At 40.6% G+C, this 23,708-nt stretch overlaps 1 protein-coding gene and 1 non-coding gene across 9 annotated transcripts in view; both read left to right on the top strand.

The window, feature by feature from the left end:
• Positions 1-23,708, top strand: part of DCLK2 (doublecortin like kinase 2) — a 192,086-nt gene that overhangs the window by 136,123 nt on the left and 32,255 nt on the right. For 4 of the 8 annotated variants that reach the window (XR_618337.5, XR_013532863.1, XM_008992614.4 and 1 more), the window contains 3 exons: positions 3,573-3,667; positions 20,911-20,983; positions 21,878-21,986. Coding sequence is in view for 4 of the 8 variants with exons in the window: in XM_008992614.4 (XP_008990862.1) it covers positions 3,573-3,667; positions 20,911-20,983; positions 21,878-21,986 (277 nt within the window). In the remaining 4 variants the exon portion in view is untranslated. Of the gene's footprint in view, positions 1-3,572; positions 3,668-20,907; positions 20,984-21,877; positions 21,987-23,708 lie in introns of all 8 variants that reach the window. The other 4 variants (XR_013532864.1, XR_618336.5, XM_008992613.5 and 1 more) reach the window with 1 other exon arrangement.
• LOC118152576 (U7 small nuclear RNA) lies at positions 9,683-9,743 on the top strand. The gene has a single exon (XR_004741323.1). It is a non-coding gene; the product is annotated as a U7 small nuclear RNA (small nuclear RNA).

Here is a 23,708-nt window from a genome sequence, read left to right as displayed (position 1 = left end):
TGTAGCATTCTAATACACAAAATTTTCAGTTAAGTCCAAATTTGGATTTGAGTTAATAGAGTAAGTCTGAAACTCATCAAGTATAAATTGTAAAATTTTAAAATCACATTTTAGAGAGAAAATGATCTTCATTACAAGAGATTAATTCAAACTGTGTTTAACATTTCAGCTATACAAAACCAGAAGCCTGAGTCAACTACTGGGACCTGAGTAAACCTGAAAAAATATTTTTATCTGTGTAGTGCTATATAGCATGTTCTTGCCACTTTCTAACAGGAAGGAGAGAATTTTGTCTTATTAAAAGCCATGGTACCCTGGGGTGGTTTTAGAGATTATAGCTATGGTATATTTGTTGCCATTTAAAAAATTCCATGGGATTAATTGGAATTCAAACAGAACTGGTAACTTGATGAACATAATACTGTACCTTTTCAACCTTGGGACGGGAGTCCCAAGGGAAGTTTTGAGACTGCTTTGAGTGAATGAAGTCTTCTGGTTGACTAAATCTTTCAACAAAACTCTATCAAAATAGCAAAAGAGTATGTTTAAAAAAACACATAAACATAAAGCTAGATATAATAAGTAAATGAGTGAATGGTTATTGTTGCCCAGACTGGAGTACAGTGGTGTGATCTCGGCTCATGGCAACCTCTGCCTCCCTGCTCAAGCGATTCTTGTGCCTTAGCCTCCTGAGTAGCTGAGACTACAGGCATGCGGACGCGCCACTATGCCTGGCTAATTTTTGTATTTTCAGTAGAGACGAGGTTTCACTGTGGTGGCCAGGCTGGTCTCAAACTCCTGGTCTCAAGTGATCCACTTGCCTCAGCCTTCCAAAGTGCTAGGATTACAGACATGAGCCACCGTGCCTGGCCATTACTTTAGGATTTTAGCTTGTGAATCTTTCATAGTCTGCCAAGATAAAAAAATATTCAGAGAAAACAAAAAGAGCCCCCAAGTTTATTTCTTTCCTTAGAGTTGAGGGGAGGAGAATAAAATTTCAGAAGAGAAAATCCAGGGTTGCAGTGGAAGAGAGGAAGCATGGTGCAGGTGCTGGCTGCTGGTGGCAGGGGGAGAGGGTATGATGTGGTGCTGTCCAGAATCCCCATTAGCCTCCCCAGAACTGGAGAAATGTGAAATTAAGAACTCATTCAAGAGCATTGTTTAGAATCTTCAAATGCTATAAAAACTTAGAGGACTATATGTGATTAGTGTCTCTTTAGGATGAGTTATTTTGGTGAAAATACACACATGTAGTTACTGACACCAGTTAAACCCCTGGCAGTGAGTTTTGTTAAGAAACTAGGCCTAGCCAGTGGGGTGTATTTTAGGGAGACTGATGTGCTGCAGAGATCGCCATCTGTGGAACTGCTTTTTCTCCTTCAATCCCTTTCCTATTCCAAGGTAGCGTTTTGCTATCAGTGTGGCGTTAGAATAGCAGTGAACACTGACAGTGCTTACTGATTAGGAGCTGGTGACCTGTGCAGGTTGCTGTGTGAGATGGAGAAAATACCAAAAAAAAAAAAAAGAGGAAAATTTAGTCTCAGCTCAAAGCCAGCTTACTAATTTATTGCCAATAATCTCTATTTTGTGTAAATTCTGTTGAAAAAGATATTTTTAAAGACTCTATTTTTAGAACAGTTTTAGGTTCACAGCCAAAGGTACACATTTCCTGTGTACCTCCTTGCCTGCAGATTTGTGTAATTTCTTCATCATCCACATCCCCCATTAGAGTGCTGCATTTGTTGCAATTGATAAACCTGCATTGAAATCCCCTTAGTGCCAAAGGTCCATAGTTTACATTGAGGTTCACTCTGGTGTTGTATGCTTTATGGGTTCAGACAAGTTTATAATGACATATATTCACCATTACAGTATCATACAGAGTAGTCTCACTGCCCTAAAAATTCTTTGTGCTCTACCATTTGAAGAAGTTTTTTAACAGAAGAATCTTCTTTAGAGAGTTAATTGAAGAAAATAACATTATTTAAAAGTTAGCTTGATTGAGAAATAATAAGTGCTGTTGAATACTCTTTAATGTTTTTTATTAACTGTACAGTTAATGGTGCTACACTTGTATTCTAAGTACCCACATGTATTTGTTAATAAAATCTGGATCACTGACCATTATTTTTGAATGAGGGTTTTGAGTCAGAAAAATTTACATTTTGGAAATTTAAAAATAACTGAAAGAAGTTTTTATTTGTACTGAAATTTTAAATTGAGCAATACATTAAATGTGATTTCATAAACCCAGATATTCCTGTTTACAAATGATGCTTCTAATCATTAGTACTCATTGATCAACAATTTCTGCCTCTGCTCAAGGACTGGTACTCATTTATTTTGAGTCACCTATTCAGGACCTTTACCTGTACTTTTGGCTTTTTATGCTTATTAGTGTGATTTAAAATAATAGTTGTCTGCTCCCTTGTGTTTTTTAAAAAAAGAATAAAAAGCAAATGAGCGTCTCTTTTCTGTTCAAAAAGATGAACGACACTTTTCATCTACTTTGGGCAAAAGCTTTGAAGAGTTATAATAAAACATGATAAATGCTCTATTTAGAGGAGAAAAGCATATATCAATACTAGATGTATGATATCTAGTAGTAGATATATCAACTACTAGCTTTGTGAAATTACTGCAGAAATAAATTCAAATGATACCATCAGGCATAAGCATAAGTCATGCTGAAATGTTTGACCAGAATTCTATAGTACAGAATCTGCAAATGAACTTTTCTAGGAGGAGAAGTTTCAAAGTTTTCAAAAAATTAAAACTTTTTTCAATTATTTTTAAATTTCCAAATTTAATTTCCTGGGGGAAAGGTTCATTTGCAGATTCTGCACTATATAATTCTAGCATAGGATCTAAATCGAGCTTTCAACTGAAGCAGTGTATGGAGATTTAGAGCAGATGTATAGAAAACTACCAAGATTTGCTAACAAATGGGGAGGATAAGGTGTGAAGAAAAGAAAATGGAAGGAATTAGAAATAAGTAGTCTAGATTAAGAAAAAAAAAGGTTGAAGAATGTTTTTCATGGACTTTGAGCAAATAAGTAGGAATTACAAGGAAAACTACCAGTAATTTTCCCTTTTCATTAAGAATATACTTAGAAAATGTGTTTGTATTATGGTGTAATTGATTTGGGAGAACCACACAAACTTCTTGGTTATCCAGGTTCTACACCTAGCTAGTCGATATTGAAGGCTATGGAACAGCCTTCATAGTAAACCATTGCCAATATAACAGCCATCTCTACCTTTGCTGGCAGGCAGGATACATGGACAAGTTCTTGTTCACATCACTAATTCCATAAAGTCTTATATATTTGTTTATATCACTGTCGGAAAACTACTATTGAAAATAATTCTAGTTTCATTCTTTGGTTTTTTTGTCTGTAATGCAGAAAGATACATTATTTTTGCTTTTTGCTGATTTGCCATCTGCTTGGAGCTGTAAATGAGTTGAAGCTTCATTGGAGCTATATTGTGCATGCACCTGGTGTATTTATACAGTCCGGTTGTCATGGGTTTTAATGGGACTTCTGTCTTCTCTGTTATCTCATGGTCAGTTAATGGAACTCCCAGCAGCCAACTTTCTACTCCTAAATCTACAAAATCCTCCAGTTCCTCTCCAACTAGTCCAAGAAGTTTCAGAGGATTAAAGGTATGAAATAGGATATGTGGCATGTTTGTGTGATTTTGTTGTTTTGAGTTTCATAGTTAGCAGTTTAATTTGTTTAGAGGCTTGGGTATAGTAACAGATTTAAAACAAATGTTTGGGATATGGAGCCTGGTAGACTTTACGTCAAATCCTGTGTACTGCTGTAATTTTGGCCAACTCACTTAACTCCTCTGAATTGAAATGTTTCTCATCTCTAAAATGGGAACAAATGGTTGTGATGCTCTTATTTTAGAGATGAACATCATGTGGTAAAGTATAATAAATACCAGTTTTCCAATTATTATCAAAATGATTTGCAACGGTCAAGCCTTAGAGAACACCCTGATTCTTTAAAAAGTCTTATTTTGAATCATGATTTTAACATTGCTAACATAATTTTGAGTTTGTCAAAAGTTTAAAATGAAGTGAAATACTAGTATAATGTTTATACTCACAAGTGATAACCCAAGGAAAATATGGTCATCTTTGGTGAGGAACTTAGAAATAGTCTTATGTGTTGACTGTGATGTCCTAAAAATATAAACAGTTGCAATATGATTAACAGTTGGTCTAATAGACAGTTATCTAATAGAGAAGAATGAACAAAACCAATTTTGCAAAATTTCAACAAGTTTTATTTTATTTCATAGTTCCCAATAATTTAAATTTAGAAGAGAAAATTTGCCTGGTAAAGTAACAGTAAATAGTTAGAGCTAACAATGGAGTTTCCCACCAGGTGTGGTGGCTCATGCCTGTAATCCCAGCACTTTGGGAGGCCGAGACAGGTGGATCACTTGAGGTCAGGAGTTCAAGACCAGCCTGGCCAACATGGTGAAACCCTGACTCTACTAAAAATACAAAAATTAGCTGGGTGTGGTGGTACAAACCTGTAATTCTAGTTACTCGGTGGGCTGAGGTGGGAGAATCACTTGCACTCGGGAGGCAGAGGTTGCAGTGAGCCAAGATGATGCCACTGCACTCCAGCCTGGGAGCAGAGCAAGACTGTGCCTCCAAAAAAAAGGAATTTCCTTTTGGATTTCCAAAGGATTATGTATATGGTAATGAATTCTGAGAATACTGATAAGTACACAGTGTCATGTATGTGTATACATAAATTAATTCCCTGTGTGTGTTTTCATATGAGATATATTGTTAGGAATGTATTCTCCAAGGTTGGTTTCCTAAACTCTTCAAATACAGTCCTAAAGGATTTCTTTAAAGATGTTAAAGAATATTTTTTTATTAGTAAATGAATGGTTAGAGCCCCACCACCGTTGCATGAGAGAGGAATGAGGATCTGCCAAGCCTAGCATCCCTGACACCTTCAGAGCAGTGTGAGAGCTCTGTGCTTCCCCACTTCTCAGAAGGTTTCATTCTCTAATTGACTGTAAGATTTGCTTGTCTTGCCCTGAAAATGTTGTGTGCCCCTCATAGTGAATTTGTATAGTGTTTAAGTACCTGAGAATAAAAAGAGGAATTCTGGAAAAGGACAGAGCATCTGTTTTTTGTGCCTGTGCAATTGCTTATCCTTGGCAGAATTTGGGCTGAGAATCTACTAGGTGTTTGGAAGGGAGTACCTAGCTCTCTACTACTAGAAGTTCCTTATAGTTATCAAAAGAAGCAGGCATTTTTCTGAAGTACTAACTTGTCTTAAGTCAGTTCATACTGTGTTTTGAGTGGACTTTTACATTTTCGATTTCAAGAAAAGTTATATAAATTAAAAATTACTAGTAAGCTAATTATTTTCAGATTTTCTCCTATTTTCCCTGGAATAGATTGGAAGTACATTGTTATTAATAGAAGTAACTTTCAAGAGAACTAAAATAAAAATAAGTTTATTTATCTCTTTTCAAGTTAGTTATTTCATCATTTGTTAAAGCAAAAAGCAAGTGGCTCCTAGTGCTAGTTAATTGTTCTAGGGCAAATCCAGCATAAGCTTTCCAGTGACCACATGCCAAGGGCATTCATATTCCGGCCACTGCCCCAGGCGGGGCTGAGATCCTTGACCTAGGGCCACTTTGGGGGATCAGATGGGGAACGGTCTTGATCACTTCCCCTTTTTTGTTATCCATCGGTAACCCCAGCGCCCATCTTCCTTCCTAGTCCATCTATAACTCTAAACCCAATATTATCATTTTCTGTTATTGCCACTAGGCCAGTTGGTGCTGCTTATTAGCAATTACAATTACAGCTTCAGGACTGGACAGCTAACCATTTCGAGGAAATACATATTAATATTCTGTGCACACATCTACTTCACACCTGCATGCATACTTGTGTAAAATCACTCACACTTGTGAAGATTAAAGGAATTTTTAAAACACAATAAATTGTATTATTGCTGAGACATTAAGTAAAAGTGTTCCTTCTCTGCTAGGTGTATCTTAGTTATTGTAGTAACCCCAGCATTTAACACACAGTAGATGCTCAAGGATTACTTATTGATACCAAGAGGGATAAAGACAGATTTGTTGATTAAGGGAAATGTTGATTACTGGTCAAGATTGAAGATAAGATTATAAGTAAGATAAAAAACAGTGGTCTTTATAGGACCCCACCCCCTGTTCTCCACCACTGTACCTGAGGCCTGTGGGCTTTGCTGACAGCTGTGATACCTCCTCTGGGTTTTCTTTTTTCTTATTTGTAAAACAAGGACTATTGATTTTAAGTGACCTCTGAAATGCTAGCAATATAGTTCTGTTAACCTGCCAAAAAAAAAACCTACCTAAAGGCTAGGAAGTCTATTTTTTTGTCCTTTTACTTCAATGCTGATGTAGAATCACTGAATTTTACATTAAACATGAGTAAATAATGTCTCTGCCACACTGATTCAGCTTTTAGGCTATAATCCCAAAGCTCTCTACTGCCTATTCTCTTGAGTCCTGCCTCATGGAAATTTCATCTCATTACAGTTCCCATAATCTGTAGTATATATTGTCATTGGGATGAAACCTGCTTTTTAAATAATGCCATTTAGTCAGGTTACTGTACCAAATACCCTAATTTTGATGTCATTGCAAGGCATCAACTTATTTTTTTTCTATTCAGTGGCATGACAAATGAGGAATTATAGATAATTACCATGTGTTAGTACTAAGCATTTCCCTTCCCTTCATTTAAAATTGCTTATTAACATCAGTTAAGAGGGAATGTCTGAGAATGGGGTATTGTTTTTCATGGGCAGGAACTCTTCACCACTGTTTATCCTAGTTAGATGCTTTAATGGCCTTGGGGATAGATAATCTTTTTTCCAGAGAATCAGAGAATTGATAAAAGGAAGCAAACCAAGCCAGGATAGCATGTGCAGGAGCCGACTGTCTCTCTCTCTGCCAGGACACAGCTTTTGGCATGGATGTAAAAAAAAAAAAACCAATCTGGATTTTATTCACTAGGGAATTAAGTAAGGTTAAGGGTAGGCAGAATCTGGTGTTCTGATACAATTTTCCCCTCGTTGTGTCCACATCTGGGAATTATTTTAATATTTTGGTGGGGGCATTGAAAGAACTGAAAATGAAAGTAGGATGCTAGGGATGATGTTTCATCTCTGATCACGGATTGTTAGTGACACTTCGGTTTGCTCATTAAGAAAGATAAAAAATACACAAGCATCCCTCCTCTCCACAAAAAGTCCTCATGGTTTTCTTAGTACCCTTATGAGGAAGATGATTCTGCTCCATTCATATAGAGTCTTTTTGCTTTTGGAGTTCGAGTTTCACTCTTGTTGCCCAGGCTGGAGTGCGATGGCGCAGTCTCGCCTCACTGCAACCTCCATCTTCCGGGTTCAAGCGGTTCTCCTGCCTCAGCCTCCTGAGTAGCTGGGATTACAGACATGTGCCACCACGCCTGGCTAATTTTGTATTTTTAGTAGAGTTGGGGTTTCTCCATGTTGGTTAGGCTGGTCTCGAACTCCTGACCTCAGGTGATCTGCCTGCCTTGGCCTCCCAAAGTGCTGGGATTGCAGGCGTGAGCCACCACACTCAGCCTCTGTTCATATACAGTTTTAAAAGACTGTGTTCTTTGAGGGACTGGACAAAAGCTAGTAGCAGAAGCAAAGCTTTCTTCAACTTGTGAATAATTTTTTTGCAGATGAGCATGTAATAAATAGGGGGGGTGGTGACCAAGTAATTAAGTTTCTTTAAACCTAAAACTCAAAGACGTTAGAATAACTGAGAGCTAATGGTATCTTGATTATATATTTGTTTTGTCCAAGTATTGTTAAAAAAAAATTAATTATTCCTGACGCTCGTTAAAGACTATAAGGGAGACTTAATTCAAAGAGCGGGGGTGGTCCCAGGCAATCAGTATAGAGCCCACAGCAGTGGAGCCTTGCAAGGAGGAAAAGAGGAAATCCAGCTCCAACAAGGAAAAGTGGGGATTTATAACCAAGGAGCAGGGTAGGAATCAGCAGACGGAAGAGTATTAGAGAAAACTTCCAGCATAAGAGGCTTCTAGCTCAACCGACTTGATAGGATTATGGCTGAAGGCAGGCTGTGGTGATCTGACATCAGGGTCAGATACCAAATGCAGGGGATTTTCCCTAAACCGACTTACAGGATTCTTGCCCAGACCTCCTCAACCTGGCTGCCAGGACAGGGAGGGAAGCCCAAGGTTGGGCATAGTCATGCAGAGGACTCGGAGGAGCCTGACTAAAGTTTTGGTCATAAAGGAGTATTTGTCAGTAATTACCTAAAACCATAGAATATAAAAACTGGAAGTAGTTTCAGACCTTGTTTAGTCTTCAAGATGAAGAAACTTCTTGAAGTTTTTTCGAGATGGAGTCTCGCTCTGTTGCCCAGGCTGGAGCACAATGGCACCATCTTGGCTCACTGCAACCTCCGCCTCCCAGGTTCAAGTGATTCTCTTGTCTCAGCCTCCTGAGTAACACATTTGCTTTGCATGAAAAAGAGTTGAGAGATTGGGAGGGGAATAGGAAAGCGTGAGGTGTAGGAAGAAGGGAGGAAATCTTGGGGCTAGGGAAGAGGCTGGGTGAAGAGAGGTGGAAAGATAGAAAAAGATACCTGGCAGCAACTTTTCCTGAGAGGCTTGGTGGAAAAGCTTGCTAATAGGTATCTAATGGGAGCTCCTTGAAAGTGAAACTGTCTACACTGTGCCCATTATTTCCACCTAACCCCATAAAGCTTTAGTAAAAGAAGAGTTCACAATCGTTTAGGGTTTTGGGTTTTCTTTGGAAGGCAGTACTCAGTGGAGCTGAGTATTATTAAGATTGGTATAGATTGGAATTACCTTAGTCCTGGTTCAGCAAATACATGAGATTGCAGGGATGCTGATGATGTCTTGTGATGGGCCTGTGATGGAAGTCACCCTGTGGGTGTGGCGGCATAGCTGGGTTTTTAAAACAGAGCCCGTGCTCATAAACACTACCTGCCCCAAGGACACAGTCTTCTTAAATGAATGACTGGAAACAACATGATAAGACCAAAAATTGTAAAATTAGTTATTAAAGGCTAGGGTCGTCCAGCAGGTCCCTGTTAGGCCTCTTCCCCAGAACCTAGCTTCTAGGTATTAAAACTTGGCTTTGCTTCTGTTTGGACTTAGGGATCTGGCTTTCCTGAAGGTCAGGGCTGCTCATGGTGTTGCTCACTTAGGGAGGAGGCATTTCTGCAGGCCAGACACAGCCTCTCTTACCTCAGTGGTCCCAGGCTGCCTCCCACAGCTGGAAACATGGAGAGCCCAGGGGCTTCTGAAGTAAAGACAACTCATGCCGAGTTGTACTATGCCTTTGTTACGAGGCTGCAAAGTTCTTGGGGACTCTGGTTTATTTTCCTTTTGTCCTCTAATGCTTAAAGTTTTTTGTGATCATCGCGAGTATTCTAGTTAAGCTAAGGTAACCAGGACAAAAGTCTTGGTCTACTTAGGCCAGATTATTAAAGTGGGAACGTGTCCCCTGGTGTGCAGCTAGATAAAGGACCCGGAGGAAGAAGGAGACCCAAACTCCCTCCCTGCTCTGCTGCCTCCTCCATTTGGAAACAGACTCAGGATGGTGATCAAAAGCATGTGAAATGTGACAACTCTTTTAGAGTTTGTCTAGCAGAGTTTCTGGTGGTACCAGAAAACCCCACTTAAGTACATCTATTAAAACATTTAGAGCCAGGATCAGTGGCTCATCTGTGATCCCAGCATTTTGTGAGGCTGAGGTGGGCTGATCCCAAGGTCGGGGGTTCAAGACCAGCCTGGCCAACATGGTGAAACCCCGTCTGTATTAAAAATACAAAAATTGGCCAAGGCTTTTGGCAGGCACCTGTAATCCCAGCTACTTGGGAGGCTGAGGCAGGAGAATCCCTTCAACCCAGGAGGCAGAGGTTGCAGTGACTCAAGATCCTGCCACTTTATCCCAGCATGAGCAACAGGACAAGACTCCAACTGAAAAAAAAAAAAATTAAAAATGGGAAAAAAGCACGTGAAGTCCAGGTGTCTAGGTGTGATCTTGGTCTGGACACTCTTAAGCTGTTTTACCTTGGGCAAGTCACATCACCCCCGTCTGTGAAAAAGGGATTAATAGGACCTACCGCACAGGATTGAGATTGATTAAATATGGAAAGAGCAGTTAGAGTAGACTTGTTACTCTTTCTTACCATGAACTGTGGCGTTTCCAGGTTCCATTTTCACACAAGGCAGTTTCACTTACAAAAAACTAACATGCAGTAGTATACAAGGGGGAAAGAGAAAGTGAGAGAAGTCAGACTCCAGATTTTATTACCTCCTTTGCTTTTCTATGACCAACTTTCCCTCCCAATTCTCCCTTTATCTCTGCTTTCCTGCCCTTTCCACATATTCCAACTCTATTAGTAATCTATAAATGACTCTGTTAGAAACAGGTTATCCCAACCTGTAATCCCAGCACTTTGGGAGGCCAAGGTGGGTAGATCACCTGAGGTTGGGAGTTCAAGACCAGCCTGGCCAACATGGTGAAACCCCATGTCTATTAAAAATACAGAAATTTGCTGGGTGTGGTGGTGCATGCCCTTAGTCTCAGCCACTTGGGAGGCTGAGGCAGGAGAATCACTTGAACCCGGGAGGCACCGGTTGCGGTGAGCTGAGATCATGCAATTGTGCTCCATCATTGTTGACAGGAGCAAAACTCTTGACTCAGAAAAAAAAAAAAGGGAAAGAAATAAGTTATCCCAAAACTTAGCAGCTTAAAACAAAAGTAAAAATTTATTTTCACACACATTTCTTGCGAGTCACAAATTCAGGAGCAGCTTAACTGGGTGGTTCTGGCTTAGGATCTTTAATGAGTTTGTAGTCAAGACATGTCCCAGGGCTGTAGTCGCCTGAAGGCTTGATGGGAATGGAGGATCCCCTCCGTGGTCACTCATTCACTTCTGGCAAGTTGATGCTGGCTGTTGGCAGGAGGCCTTGGTTACTCGCCATGTGGACCTCTCCATAAGTTGGCTTGAGTTTCCTCAGAACACAGCAGGTGGCTTTCCCCAAAACCAAATGATCAGAAAGAGAGAGTGCTGCACAAAAATTGTTATCCTTTCTGTAACCTAGCCTTGGAGGCCAGACTCCATCTTTTCCATAATATCTTGGTGATGACACACCAGCCCAACTCAGCAAGGGGAGAGACATCACAAGGGCATGAAAAACAGGAGGTGGGGCTCCCGAGGGCCATTGTGGAATCTGGCAGCACACCAGCCTTCTCTCCATTTTCATCTCTTTATCAGCCACCCAAAATTTCTGCCCTGGGCTACTCCAGCTTCCTTATCTTGTCCTTCCCAACCTTCCTGTCCATCCTCTTTTTTGAGGGACGCCAGAGTCTCACCCCATCAATTTTATTGCTTTGTTCTCCTTCCAGTCCTTTTGTTCCTCAGACTGATGATGCCCTACTCATTTTTCCCCCGCCTCTTCAAATCCTAGAATCCCACCCCTGCAGACATCGTTTGCTTCTCTTAATGCTTGTCTTCCTGATTCTTCATTTTTCTGCTTGACCCCAGCCTACGATCTTCTATTTCCTCTGTGTAAGTTCCTTGGAGTCCCTTCAGTCTAGCTGATAACTTTCCCCATAGGAATATTTGCTATGCTTAAATCACAGCATTTTCTTTGGGACAGATAGGCAATAAAGCGTAGTAAATGTGTCATCAGCTCCCAGATGGATGAAGAAAGCATTTCCCTGAACTTTAATTCATCATTCATGTTCCAGTTTAAGACTTTTAAGGCAGTAGGAACTTAAGGCTTCAGAGTCACAGCACATCTGTGGACACTGAGGGATAAAATGTCTCATGTTTTGATGCTGGAGTGTATGCCTGGAGGCTGTCTGCTGTAAGCATTCATTCTTGGCGGTTGAAAGAAGGGAAAAAAAAGTACATTTGGAACATTATCCAACATCTTGAGATTATAAACTGTCTGATGTGCTGATATTTTATCTGATGATGTCTCCTGGGTCTGCTGGTGGTGAAAGATTTTCCAGATTTGTGAAGTGTGATGAAAGGGCTGGTAGTATCTCATCCTGATTGGCAGAGCTAAAATGTAACTCTTCGACCTTCTGAACTTGAACACTTCTTTTCGAAGCTGTGAAATGTAAATCCACAGTAGCTGCTGACCTTAGACTTTTTGCTTTTCCCTGGAGCTTTGGCTTTTCTTTTGTAATTAAAACTAGTTGATAATCTTCAATACTAAGAAATGACCACTTCTCATTACCCCAGAGATGGGTAGTGACTTTGTCTTTGCATGTAATTGATTTTGCAGAACAAAAACAAAAAGAGGAACTAAGCAGTTTGGAAGTACCCTAACAAAATGAGTCGTAATGCAACTCAGACTCTGCTTGAGGACAGTGATTTGCACATTGTGGTTGCTCAGTCAAATCTGGTACCTTTGGGAAGTAAGTGGCTCACCTTGGCTGAAGCCCATCTTTGTGGGGATGCAGGGAGGGTTTACCAAATAAATTAGTATATAAATAGGATCAATTGTAAGAATTTCATTTGAATATAACCAGCATGTGTGTTAAACTTAAATGCCCTATTATTCATAAAAGTGGGCCCAGAAATTCTTCTTGGTAGTACATTACAGGTAATTGAATGGATATGAGACTTAGAGATTGTCATCCTGACTGCCTGTAGTCGATAGTTATAACTAAAGAGGCAGGCATCTCTCTCATCACCCTGGCATCCTAGAAATCAGTGAAACCTCACAGTGAAAACATGCAGGTATTTTTAGCAAGTAGGCATGGTCACACCACCTGTCCATTGGTCACAATCCAGTAAACCAACACCTTACTCGAAAGGCTGACTCGGAGGGGTGCAATGAGATTCTCTGCTGGTTTTGGCAGGCCATGTAGTTAACTGAGGTGGTGTCTGCATTTGGAAAAACAGGAAAGCAGAAGTCAGGTTCCATGCTGCCCCTTTGATAGACTGTAGAGCTGGCTGTTGTTTTCAGTGTTGTTCACATACAGGCAGTGGATTCTGTTTACCACTGTTAACCAGCCACAAGTTTTAAGTGCCACTGTTTTTGCTAAACAAAACCAGATATAAGCATACAGCCTGTGTTACCAGCCTCTAGGTATTAATTCTGATTGTTTTCATATCTCATTACTCATGCCAAAGTATTTCAAATATCAGAAATCCAATATGAAAATAATAAAGGTTTCTGTTCTTGAATGCATTCCTAATTCAGCATTGACAGTATTTTATACTGGTTTTTCTTCTAGTTAGTGGAAATGATGTTCCTAATGTTTAAAAACCACAAAAATGCCAGCGATGCAAATCTATTTACAAGTACTGTCTAGTGTGTGTACACACACACACACACAACTTTTTAAAATATTAGTATACTTCAGAAGTTACCTTTTTAAAGAAAAAAATTTATCTTAAATTCTATGTGAGGAAAGATTGTGAATTTATCAATTTATATATTATGTGACTGAATCACAGGAATGTTACTATTGTTATATAATCATAAAACATGTTGTATATTTACTATAATGTATAGTTTGATCAGCAAGTCTAGAATTGGGTGACTTCCTTTACTTGGTTTAGTAGACTTACAGGCCTTGTCTCATAAGCTTAGAGGATAGGACATAGAATTGCCAAGAAGCTCTTGGGCTCTGGAGTCAGGCCTGGGTTTGGATTCTGATTCCACATTTGCTGTGGTGATGGGCAAGTTACATAACCTCTCTAAGCTTTGATTTCTTCACAGGTCAATAGAGATGATGATAAAATGTGCAATACTCACTTCATGACTTGGCACAAAGTAGGATTCAGTGAACTATGTGGGTGTCCTATTTCCTTTTCTTACAAAGACAAGGTTGTTCTTTGGCTACAGATGACTTGCAGTGGTTAGAGTGACAGAGCAAACTTACACAGATCATGGTAGCAGAACAGTTCTTTACAATTGCTGCCAAAAACTTCCTCCATGGATGTTCTCAACCTTGCTGCATGTTAGATCATCTGTGGAGCTTTTAAAAAATCCTGATACATGGGATTCTTTAATTAATTGGGATGCAGACTGATAATAGAAATTTCCAGGGCCAAGCACGGTGGCTCACATCTGTAATCCCAGCACTTTGGAAGGCTAAGGCAGGCAGAATACGAGGTCAGGAGATCAAGACCATCCTGGCTAACACAGTGAAACTCCGTCTCTGCTAAAAATACAAAATATTAGCTGGAGGCTGAGGCTAGGCAGGAAGCTGAGGCAGGAGAATCACTTGAACCCAGGAAACGGAGGTTGCAGTGAGCCAAGATTGCACCGCTGCACTCCAGCCTGGGTGACAGAGTGAGACTCTGTCTCAAAAAAAAAAAAAAGAAATTTCCAAATCTTCCTATGTGATTCTAAGATGTGAGGGAAGAGAATGGCTGCTTTATGGCAGCAGCCATACCCTGAAGGTTGTTCTGTTCTAGAGTTTAAAAGTATAATAATTATATTGGAGGAAAAGCTTTCCTAAGAAAGTTCTTGCTGACCAGGAGTTTGCCTGCTGGACAAATTCAGCTGATCACCTGTTTTTCTGAATAAATGTTATTGGAGCATACCCATGCTCATCTGTTCATATATGGTCACTTTTATACTCCAGCAGCAGAGTCAAAGAGATGCGACAGAGAATCTATGACTCATGAAGCCTAAAATATTACTTTCTGGTCCCTCGTAGAAAATGTTTCTGATCTGCTAGACCCAGTGGCTCACACATGTAAACCCAGCACTTTGGGAGGCTGAGGCTGGCAGATCACTTGAGGTCAAGAGTTTGAGACCAGCCTGGCCAACATGATGAAACTCTGTCTCTACTAAAAAATACAAAAATTAGCCAGGCATGGTGGCACACTCCTGTAATCCTAGCTACTCAAGAGGCTGAGGCAGGAGGATCACTTGCACCCAGGAGGTGGAGGTGGCAGTGAGCTGAAATTGCTCCACTGCACTCCACCCTGGGTGACAGTGTCTGAAGAAGGAGGGGGAGGGGGAGGGGGACGGGAGATGTTTCTGACTTGACCCTTGCAGGAGACCATTTACCACTTGAATTTTGATGCCGTTTTCCAAAACGCATTCAAGAAAGTCAACTCACTATAGACAAATATTTCCTAGATTTTCATCAAGTTTGTTCTTTTATTAAAAAAGTCAAAATGAACTGTTAGGGGAAAACTTTCTCAAACCATGTTTTTACTCTGTACTCACACCAAAAAAAAAAAAAAAGCACAGAAGACTTTTGTGATCAAATGTGGGGAATATGTTTCTTTCCACCCCCAAATGAGCAATCAGTTCCACAGCAGACACCAGGTAGGTGTCCTCCCAATTCAGTTCTGACACTGTCTAACTGGAGATAGCATTGGATCTCATAGGTTTTAGGGCCCAGTCCCCAAAACTACCCCCTCCTTCAGACACCAGTGGCAAGTCTGGGTCCCTGGAGCTTGTAAATGACCAACTTCAAGTTGGAGTTTCCATGACCCCTCTTTGGGTTTGATTAATTTGCTAGAGCATTTCATTGAACACTTCACTGTACTCAGGGAAGTGTTTACCAATTTATTATAAAGAATGGTATGTTACAAAGGATACAGGTGAAAAGATGCATAGGGCGAGGTGTGGAGGAAGGTTTGCACAGCTTCTGTGGCCTCCCTGGGCATGCCGCCCTCCAGAAACCTCCACATAGCTATCCGGAAGTGTTCCCAACCCTGTCCTTTTGGATTTTTATAGAGGCTTCATTTCAGAGGCATGATTGACAACCCTGCAGAAATATGACTAGACAAAAAGGGGTATGATCTAAGCCCAGCAAAGCCGGTTTGTTCTGATTTTTCTTAGCCTCTTTGTAGAGCATTCCTTGCTTCAGGGTATGGGGCAGGACCTCCTCTGGAATGAGTGTTATGACTGCAGTCAGATTAGAGTCCTCCTGCCTTAGGCAGCTGAAAGGAGGGCAGGAGAAGGTCGGAGATACTGTTTTCTGAGGCCTTAAGCACTCCAACATTATAACAAGGGCTGTGGGAGTTATGAGTCAGGGACATAACTGTCCCTGAAAATCAGGATGAAAATCAATATAGCACAAAGGTAGCTAGTATTAAACTCAAGTCAACAATAATATGCCATAATGTATAGTTAAGTAACCACTCTTGCTACTTTCTTTTAGAGACTTGCCTGTTTTAGTGTAGTACTTAACATTTCTCCTTAAACTTCAAATCTGTAGAAATTGTGGTAATCTGCTTACCAAAGAAGTTTAATGTAGGACCCCTTGATATAACTTTGTGGCTAAAAACCTAGAAAGCTGGAGTGTTGCTCATCATCATATGTCCTCATTCAGCCATGAATGCCTTTAAATGATGCTAGCAGTTGAGAGCACTGTAAAGCTTTTTCTGCTCTCTTTTCAAGTCTTTTTTAAAAAAGTTCTCAGCACCTGGGCGAAGTGGCTTGTGCCTATAATCCCAGCACTTTGGGAGGCCAAGGTGGGCGGATCACTTGAGATCAGGCGTTGGAGACAAGCTTGTCCAAAATGGTGAATTCCCATCTATACCAAAAATATAAAAAAATAAACGAGTATGGTGGTGCATGCCTGTTATCCCAGCTACTCAGGAGGCAGAGGCAGGAGAATCGCTTGAATCCGGGAGGCAGAGGTTACAGTGAGCTGAGATCATGCCACTGCACTCCAGCCTGGGTGACAGAATGAGACTGTGTCAAAAAAAAAAAAAAAAGTTCTTAGCAGAAGAGGATTCTTGCACATTTTCCTTTCTTGCTTATTCATAAAAATGGAGCTCTGCTCTACTGCTGCCAGAGGTGTAGGGAAGTGGTGCAGGGGCACCAGATCCCAGAGAAGATCTTCAAGGTTCTCTTCTGTCAGTATCTTCAAGGATCTCCTCTGTCACCTTCCCTCCTTGACCAGTCAGAAACAGGACCTCATTAGGAAATACATGCCTGCCCTCTTTGCCAGCCCCAAACACAATGCTGTCTTTCTGAACCAATTGATAATTATGAATGGTATCCTGAAAATCCGCAAATGCCACCATCCATCATGCTTTATTGAGGAGGACCCCACTACATACAGCATCTAGGCACTTTCCTTTGTGCTGTCTCAGCGTCATAGTTGCTGATGAAAGCAGGAATACTCATTAGCATTTTAAGAGATTTTAATAGAAATTGTTAGTTTGACAATAGAAGTGGGACAGGTTTAATCTTGAATGCTATATTTTATCTCTCTGGTACTAATTCAATTCTTGCTTCAGTAAGACAGTAATTCTCTTACAGGAGACAAGGGAATATACACATTTTGCAAAGGAAATGATGACAATTTTGCAAAGTCATAGCTTTATTTCTTGTATTTTCATTGCTCTTTGTTTGCATGTCTCTCAGGGCACTGGGAATGCTTTGCCTTATATTTTACAGTAGATGCTTCACACTTGCCAGTGATCTGTCCAGAGATCTGAGTGAATACTCAGCCTTTATTCTACCTCTGGAAAGCCAAGCTTCATTACTGGGAGGTCAAATGAACTGAATCACTAGCTGAGCAATTCAAACAGAAGGTCAGATTTGTGCTGTAGCAAAATGGCTCCCTCTCACGGCTCTTCAGAGTCATTTGTAACCATCAGCAGCTATTCTGAAATGCAGAGGTTTCGCTGAAGGTTTTAAATTTAGGTACACCTATCTCTCCTCATAAGCTTGTAAACGTCTGGGCAGTAATAACGATACATCTTCATCTTCTTCTCCCTTAAAACAGTACAAGCCGTTGCTGTAGATTTAATGAGGAGTGAAGAAGGAGAAGAAAATGGTCTCTGTGTCTAATTATGTTTCTCTGTTGAGCTGCAGTATAATAAAATTATTCCCTTTATTTTTTTCATGCTTTTTGCTTCTCTTTAGGAAAGGCTTATTTTCAAATAAAGGAACATATTTGGTTAAGTAATTGGCTAAGTCATCCCTGTTAACGCTACATAAGTTTGTTTATTTTAATGCTTGAGGCTTAACAACTTTTAAAAAAATGATTTGACAGCCTTGAAAAATGTCCTTTCCCTTATTGTTTGCTAAGAAGCTGCATTTCCTGGTGTTTAGTGGAGCCGTTGTTAGGTACATTTGAAAGTACCCCTTGGCTTGGCCCCATGCCATGCTCTCTCCCTGTCCGCCAGGCTCCCTTTTCCTTCATAGTCTCAAGGCTTCAGCCCAGGTGCCACTCTCTTAATCACTGGAGACCAGGCTTCCACCACTTGTCCTGTTTCCTGGTCTCTTTTCCTGCTCCATGTCACCTGTATATCCCAACACATACTAGGTTTGTAATTGCTGAGCTGTACAGGGGATCAGGGTAGGGTGGGAATGAAGGTTTAATGAAAATAAACATTGGAAACATTACAATGGTTCACGGGAGCTCAACTGATAAACACTTCGATTAGTTGCTGATCCATGCGAAAATGTACATGGAAGTAGAAATGCCTGTGTTTCAGCCCCTCCTGAAACTTGCTTCTCAGAGTATGTTTGACTCAGACAACACATCACCCTGCAGTAAAACAGTGCTTACCCAAATTAACTCAAGAAAGGGACTTGTTACAGGACCATTACCTGCTTCCAGGACAGCTGAACAAGCTGGCTTCAGGGAGAGCAGGGACACAGTGGGTGTGGGGATCTGCATGCTGCTCAAAGTCCTGAGGCCCTGAGTGCTGGGAGAGGAGGTGGTTCCTGTCTAGTGATCACGCCAGACCCAGCTGCCTGTGGCCTGACCATGTGGGGCTGCCTTGCCCTGGGCTGTGAGATTTAGATGTGTGGGTTCACTGGTCACTGTCCAACATGCTTTCCGAGCATTGATTATTGATTATCCACCTCCCCCATTACTTTATTCAGGGGCTGGCAGTGATCAGCAGAGATCTTTTTATCTTATGAGATATAATTTTCCAGAAAAATTATGTTCTTCTTATCTTTATTTCCGTCAAGAATTTGGCTGGCCAGGCCAAATGATGGCTAACTCCTGTAATCCCAGCACTTTGGGAGGCTGAGTTGGGCTGATGGCTTGAGCCCAGAAGTTGGAGACCAGCCTGGAAAACGTAGTGAGACCCTCTCTCTACAAAAAATAACAAAAATTAGCGGGGTGTGGTGGTGTATACCTGTAATCCCAGCTACTTGGGAGACTGAGGTGGGAGAATCCTTTGAGCCTGGGAGGTGAAGGTTGCAGTGAGCCAAGATTGCACCACTGCAATCCAGCCTGGACAACAGAGTGAGACTGTTTTTTAAAAAAAAAAGAAAAGAAAAGAAAAAGGCTGATCTTAACTTGGAGCTCTTGTTTTCTTGACTGACAATCTAGAAACAGTTGGGTTAGAGGAGGAACACACTTGGGATGAATTATTTAGCAAAAGGTCTCCTACAGCCATTTTACATTCCACAGTTCACAACCATTCTTTTTTTGTTTTTGTTTTTGTTTTGAGGAGTTTCATTCTTGTTGCCCAGGCTGGAGTGCAATGGCACGATCTCAGCTCACTGCAACCTCTACCTCCTGGTTCAAGCAATTCTCCTGCCTCAGCCTCCCAAGTAGCTAGGATTATAGGCATGCACTACCACGCCCGGCTACTGTTTTTAGTAGAGACAGGGTTTCACCATGTTGGCCAGGCTGGTCTTGAACTCCTGACCTCAGGTGATCCACCCGCCTCAGCGTCCCAAAGTGCTGGGATTATAGGCATAAGCACCATGCCCCCTTCACATTCTTAATTACTCATTTCAGGGTTCTTTGCTAAATGCTTTAAGGAAAGGCACTGATAAACTAATGTTGAGTTAGTGTTACATGTCAGAGTCTGTGTTAAGTGGTTTTATAGGGATAAGCTAATTTTTATTCTCTAGCAAATCTTTGAGTTGGGTATTGTTACTATCTCCATTTTCAGTGGAGAAAATTAAGACTTGGAAATTTTAAGGAATTTTTGAAAGATAAAAGCAAATTGAATTATTCTGAGTATAAAATGCATGAGAATAGGTGGTGGAAAACACATCAGACAAGTAGGTAGGGGGACAGATTGTGGCCTGAATGCCATACTGAAGATTTCGCAGTTACTTCTTATGCTGGTAACAAAGACACACTGGGGTTTTTGAATCCTGGGGGTGATATCCAACTATTCTTAGGAAAAATTTCTCTGGTAATAAATACTATGTGGAATGAGAGAGACTGAGAATAACTAAAGAGGCCTTTGATGCAACGCCAAGTGAAGCCAGAGAAGGACCTGAACCAGGGTGGTGGCTGTGGGCAGCGAATGGAATAGAGAATGTTATGATTTTCTTTTAGGCTTTCCTTTTAAGTCCCTTCTTTGGACCTTGTTTTTAAGCACTGTGGCTTTTTAAACAGTCTGCCATAAAGTGCTGTCGATTCAGAGTTGCCTTCAATTTCAGCAGCCCAAAATTAAACAGAACAACAAAAATGTTAAATTTTGAAAAATTGCAGTTGTCCATCAGTTATCATGTATCGTGAGGAAAGTAAATGATTAAACTCCTAGGAGTCACGTGTTTAGCTTGAAACTATGAGAATTTTCTATAGTCCCAAGCCTTATCGTGTACTAATAACTATCTTATCGAGCTGTGTTGCCATAGAGTCTCTTTTAATTTCTTTTATGGAAGTAAAAAATAACAATTTCAAAAAAAATAAACAATGATTTTTCTTATGTCTAATTGGAATGAAATATCTAAGGAAGAAATGCGTTAATGTGATGTGTATAAGGAGAGAGATGAGAGAAGAAAGGGAATGCCTCTTTGGTTTCTGTCGTTATATTTTTACATTCCATAAGCATTTTCTGTGTCTATGGATTAGTTAGCTAAATATTTGTAAATCATCCTGATAAATAATGGTCATTCTCCTCTTTCAGCAGATTTCTGCGCATGGCAGATCTTCTTCTAATGCAAACGGTGGACCTGAACTTGACCGTTGCATAAGTCCTGAAGGTAATTCTCAATCTGATCATTACTTTGATAAAGGAAATTATGCACGTGAACTTGGTGCTCACCTAAAAGTCACTTGGGCTAAATTACAATCTTCCTAAAGAGGGATGTGACCACATCACCTGTTAGCGCCTTTGGCCTTAGTAAGAGGTGGGGTTTGGGGGTCACTTCAAGATATAGAAAAATCTCATTGTCATTAACTAGGCCATTGAAGCTTCAGATTTTAGACTTAGGCTTCTTTTATTTTTGTGATGATCTGGTCACAACTTCTAAGTATATTTCCTGTCTTTCAATTAGATAACAAAACTGTTTTCTTGATTTGGTGTCTTCTGGGTGCTGGACACTGGGACACATAATGGGAAGTGGGCTGATCTTAACACTTCACCCACATACCTTTCTGAGAAAGCTTTGAGCCAGGAATTAGCCTTAACAAGGCATCTATCTTATCTGGGTAGAGTTTTCTCTACTGGAAAATCTTGAAGAGAAATCTTGAACATTTTGACATTAAATCCCACCACTATCCCCTTCTCGTTTCTTGCGATTTTTTTTTTCCTTTTTCTATCATATTGTATCCTCTGCCCTTTTCTTGAACATTGATAAAAATGTATGGATACATTTTCATTAAATGTCTTTTTTACCTAAGGCTAATCACTTATTTCACCTGATGGCTCAGGGATTTGTTAGGTTGATTGATTATAGATTTCTGATTTCAGCCAACAAGGTCAAAAGGAAATTGGCAATTCATGTGTTCTATTCAGGAAATGTACCAATATATTTTATTTTGTTTCACCATAGATTTAGAAATAAATGCATTGCCATTTACTATTTTACAAATACCTAGGAATCAGTATAAAATGCTGATGTTTTCTTTAGAATTTGCATTTATCCTTTTTGCAGGTGTCAATGGAAACAGATGCTCTGAATCATCAACTCTTCTTGAGAAATACAAAATTGGAAAGGTCATTGGTGACGGCAATTTTGCAGTAGTCAAAGAGTGTATAGACAGGTGAGTGGACAGTGAGGCTAATTATTTGTCCATCTACAGACATAGTTCTTCTTGGAGTTTATTCTTAATTTTAAAAAGACCCTTCTGGGAAGTCTCTCTTTCCTCCTTCTAAAGTCTACCCTTGGAACCAGCCATTTCTTTCCCTTTTTTGTTTTTTAAAAAAAGAGAAGGGTTCTAACTCTATCACCCTGGCTGGAGGGCAGTGACACCATCATAACTCACTGCAGCCTCAATCTCCTGGGCTCCAGTGATTCTCCCGCCTCAGCCTCCCAGCTAATTTTTAAAGTTTTAATAGAGACAGGGTCTTGTCTTGGTTGCCAGGCTGGTCCTAGGCTCATTCCTTCAAGCAATCCTCCTGCCTTGGCCTACCTAAGTGCTGGAATTTCAGGCAGTACCCAGCTGGGACCAGCCATTTTGCATGCCCACAGGAAAAAAATACTTTATATATATAGAGAGAGTATAAAACTGTCTTACGTGCATTTGGGCTGAAATGTATATGAAGTCTCATCCATGAGCCAGAGAGGAATGGGAAGAGTAAATCATTTTTAAGAACATCTATATTTACCTGTGCCAGGCATTGTTCTCAGCATGTACTTATATCACTTAGTTCAGGATATATGAGCCCTGAATCTGTTTAAGATTACAATCAGCCTGGGTCTGGTGGCTCACACCTGTAATCCCAGCATTTTGGGAGGCTGAGGTGTGCGGATTACATGGATTACATAAGGCCAGGAGTTCTAAGACCAGCCTGGCCAACATGGTGAAAACCTGTTGCAACAACAACAACAACAAAATTATCCGGGTGTGGTGGCACATGCCTGGAGTCCCAGCTACTAGGAGGTGGAGGCACGAGAATCACTTGAAGCTGGGAGGCAGAGGTTGCAGTGAGCTGAGATCATGCCATTGCGCCCCAGCCTGGGCAAGAGAGCAAGACTCTGTCTGAAAAAAGAAAATCACAATTAGCCTATTTTTGCCTTTTCCAGATTTTTTTGTAAACAATATTCAAACCAGAAAAGACTCAGATTAGAGAGTTGGTTCAAATTAGAGACTTGGTGTTTATAGGCTGCTCTCCTACCCATTCTAAGTGATGATTTTTAAAAATAATTTCTGGAGATTTTTCCAGAAAGTTTTGATAACTACAATTTTTCCACTTTGTTACATCTCCAGTGAAGCATTACTGCTCCTTATATTGGTACACAAGGTAACTCCTTGTTCTCTAAGCCCTTTTATCCAGTGCTTATACACAGACTGCCCCCTAAGTAACAAATTAAGCATCTGAAGTATGACTTGTAAAGACTAGTTAGAAATCTGAGGCAGGATTTTGTTTATGCTATAGAGAGAACAATTTAAGAACAAGTGATTCTTCCAAGCCAGGCCTCATTGATGTGTCCTGTGACCACCTGGCAAATGCAGCTGCACTTGAGGTAATGAGTATATTCTGCGAGTACTGTGGCATTCTTTGTTGAATGGTTTTTCTTTTTTTTTTGAGACAGAGTCTCCCTCTGTCGCCCAGGCTGGAGTATAATGGCATGATCTCGGCTCACCGCAAACTCCACCTCCTGGGTTCAAGTGATTCTCCTGCCTCAGCCTCCCGAGTAGCTGGGATTACAGGTGCCTGCCACAGCACCCGGCTAATTTTTGTATTTTTAGTAGAGACGGGATTTTACCATGTTGACCAGGCTGGTCTTGAATTCCTGCACTCAGGGGATCCACCCACCTTGG

This window comes from Callithrix jacchus, chromosome 3, assembly GCF_049354715.1.
Source record: "Callithrix jacchus isolate 240 chromosome 3, calJac240_pri, whole genome shotgun sequence".
In the NCBI taxonomy this organism is placed as follows: domain Eukaryota; kingdom Metazoa; phylum Chordata; class Mammalia; order Primates; family Cebidae; genus Callithrix; species Callithrix jacchus.
This window is presented reverse-complemented; position numbering and strand designations above follow the sequence as displayed.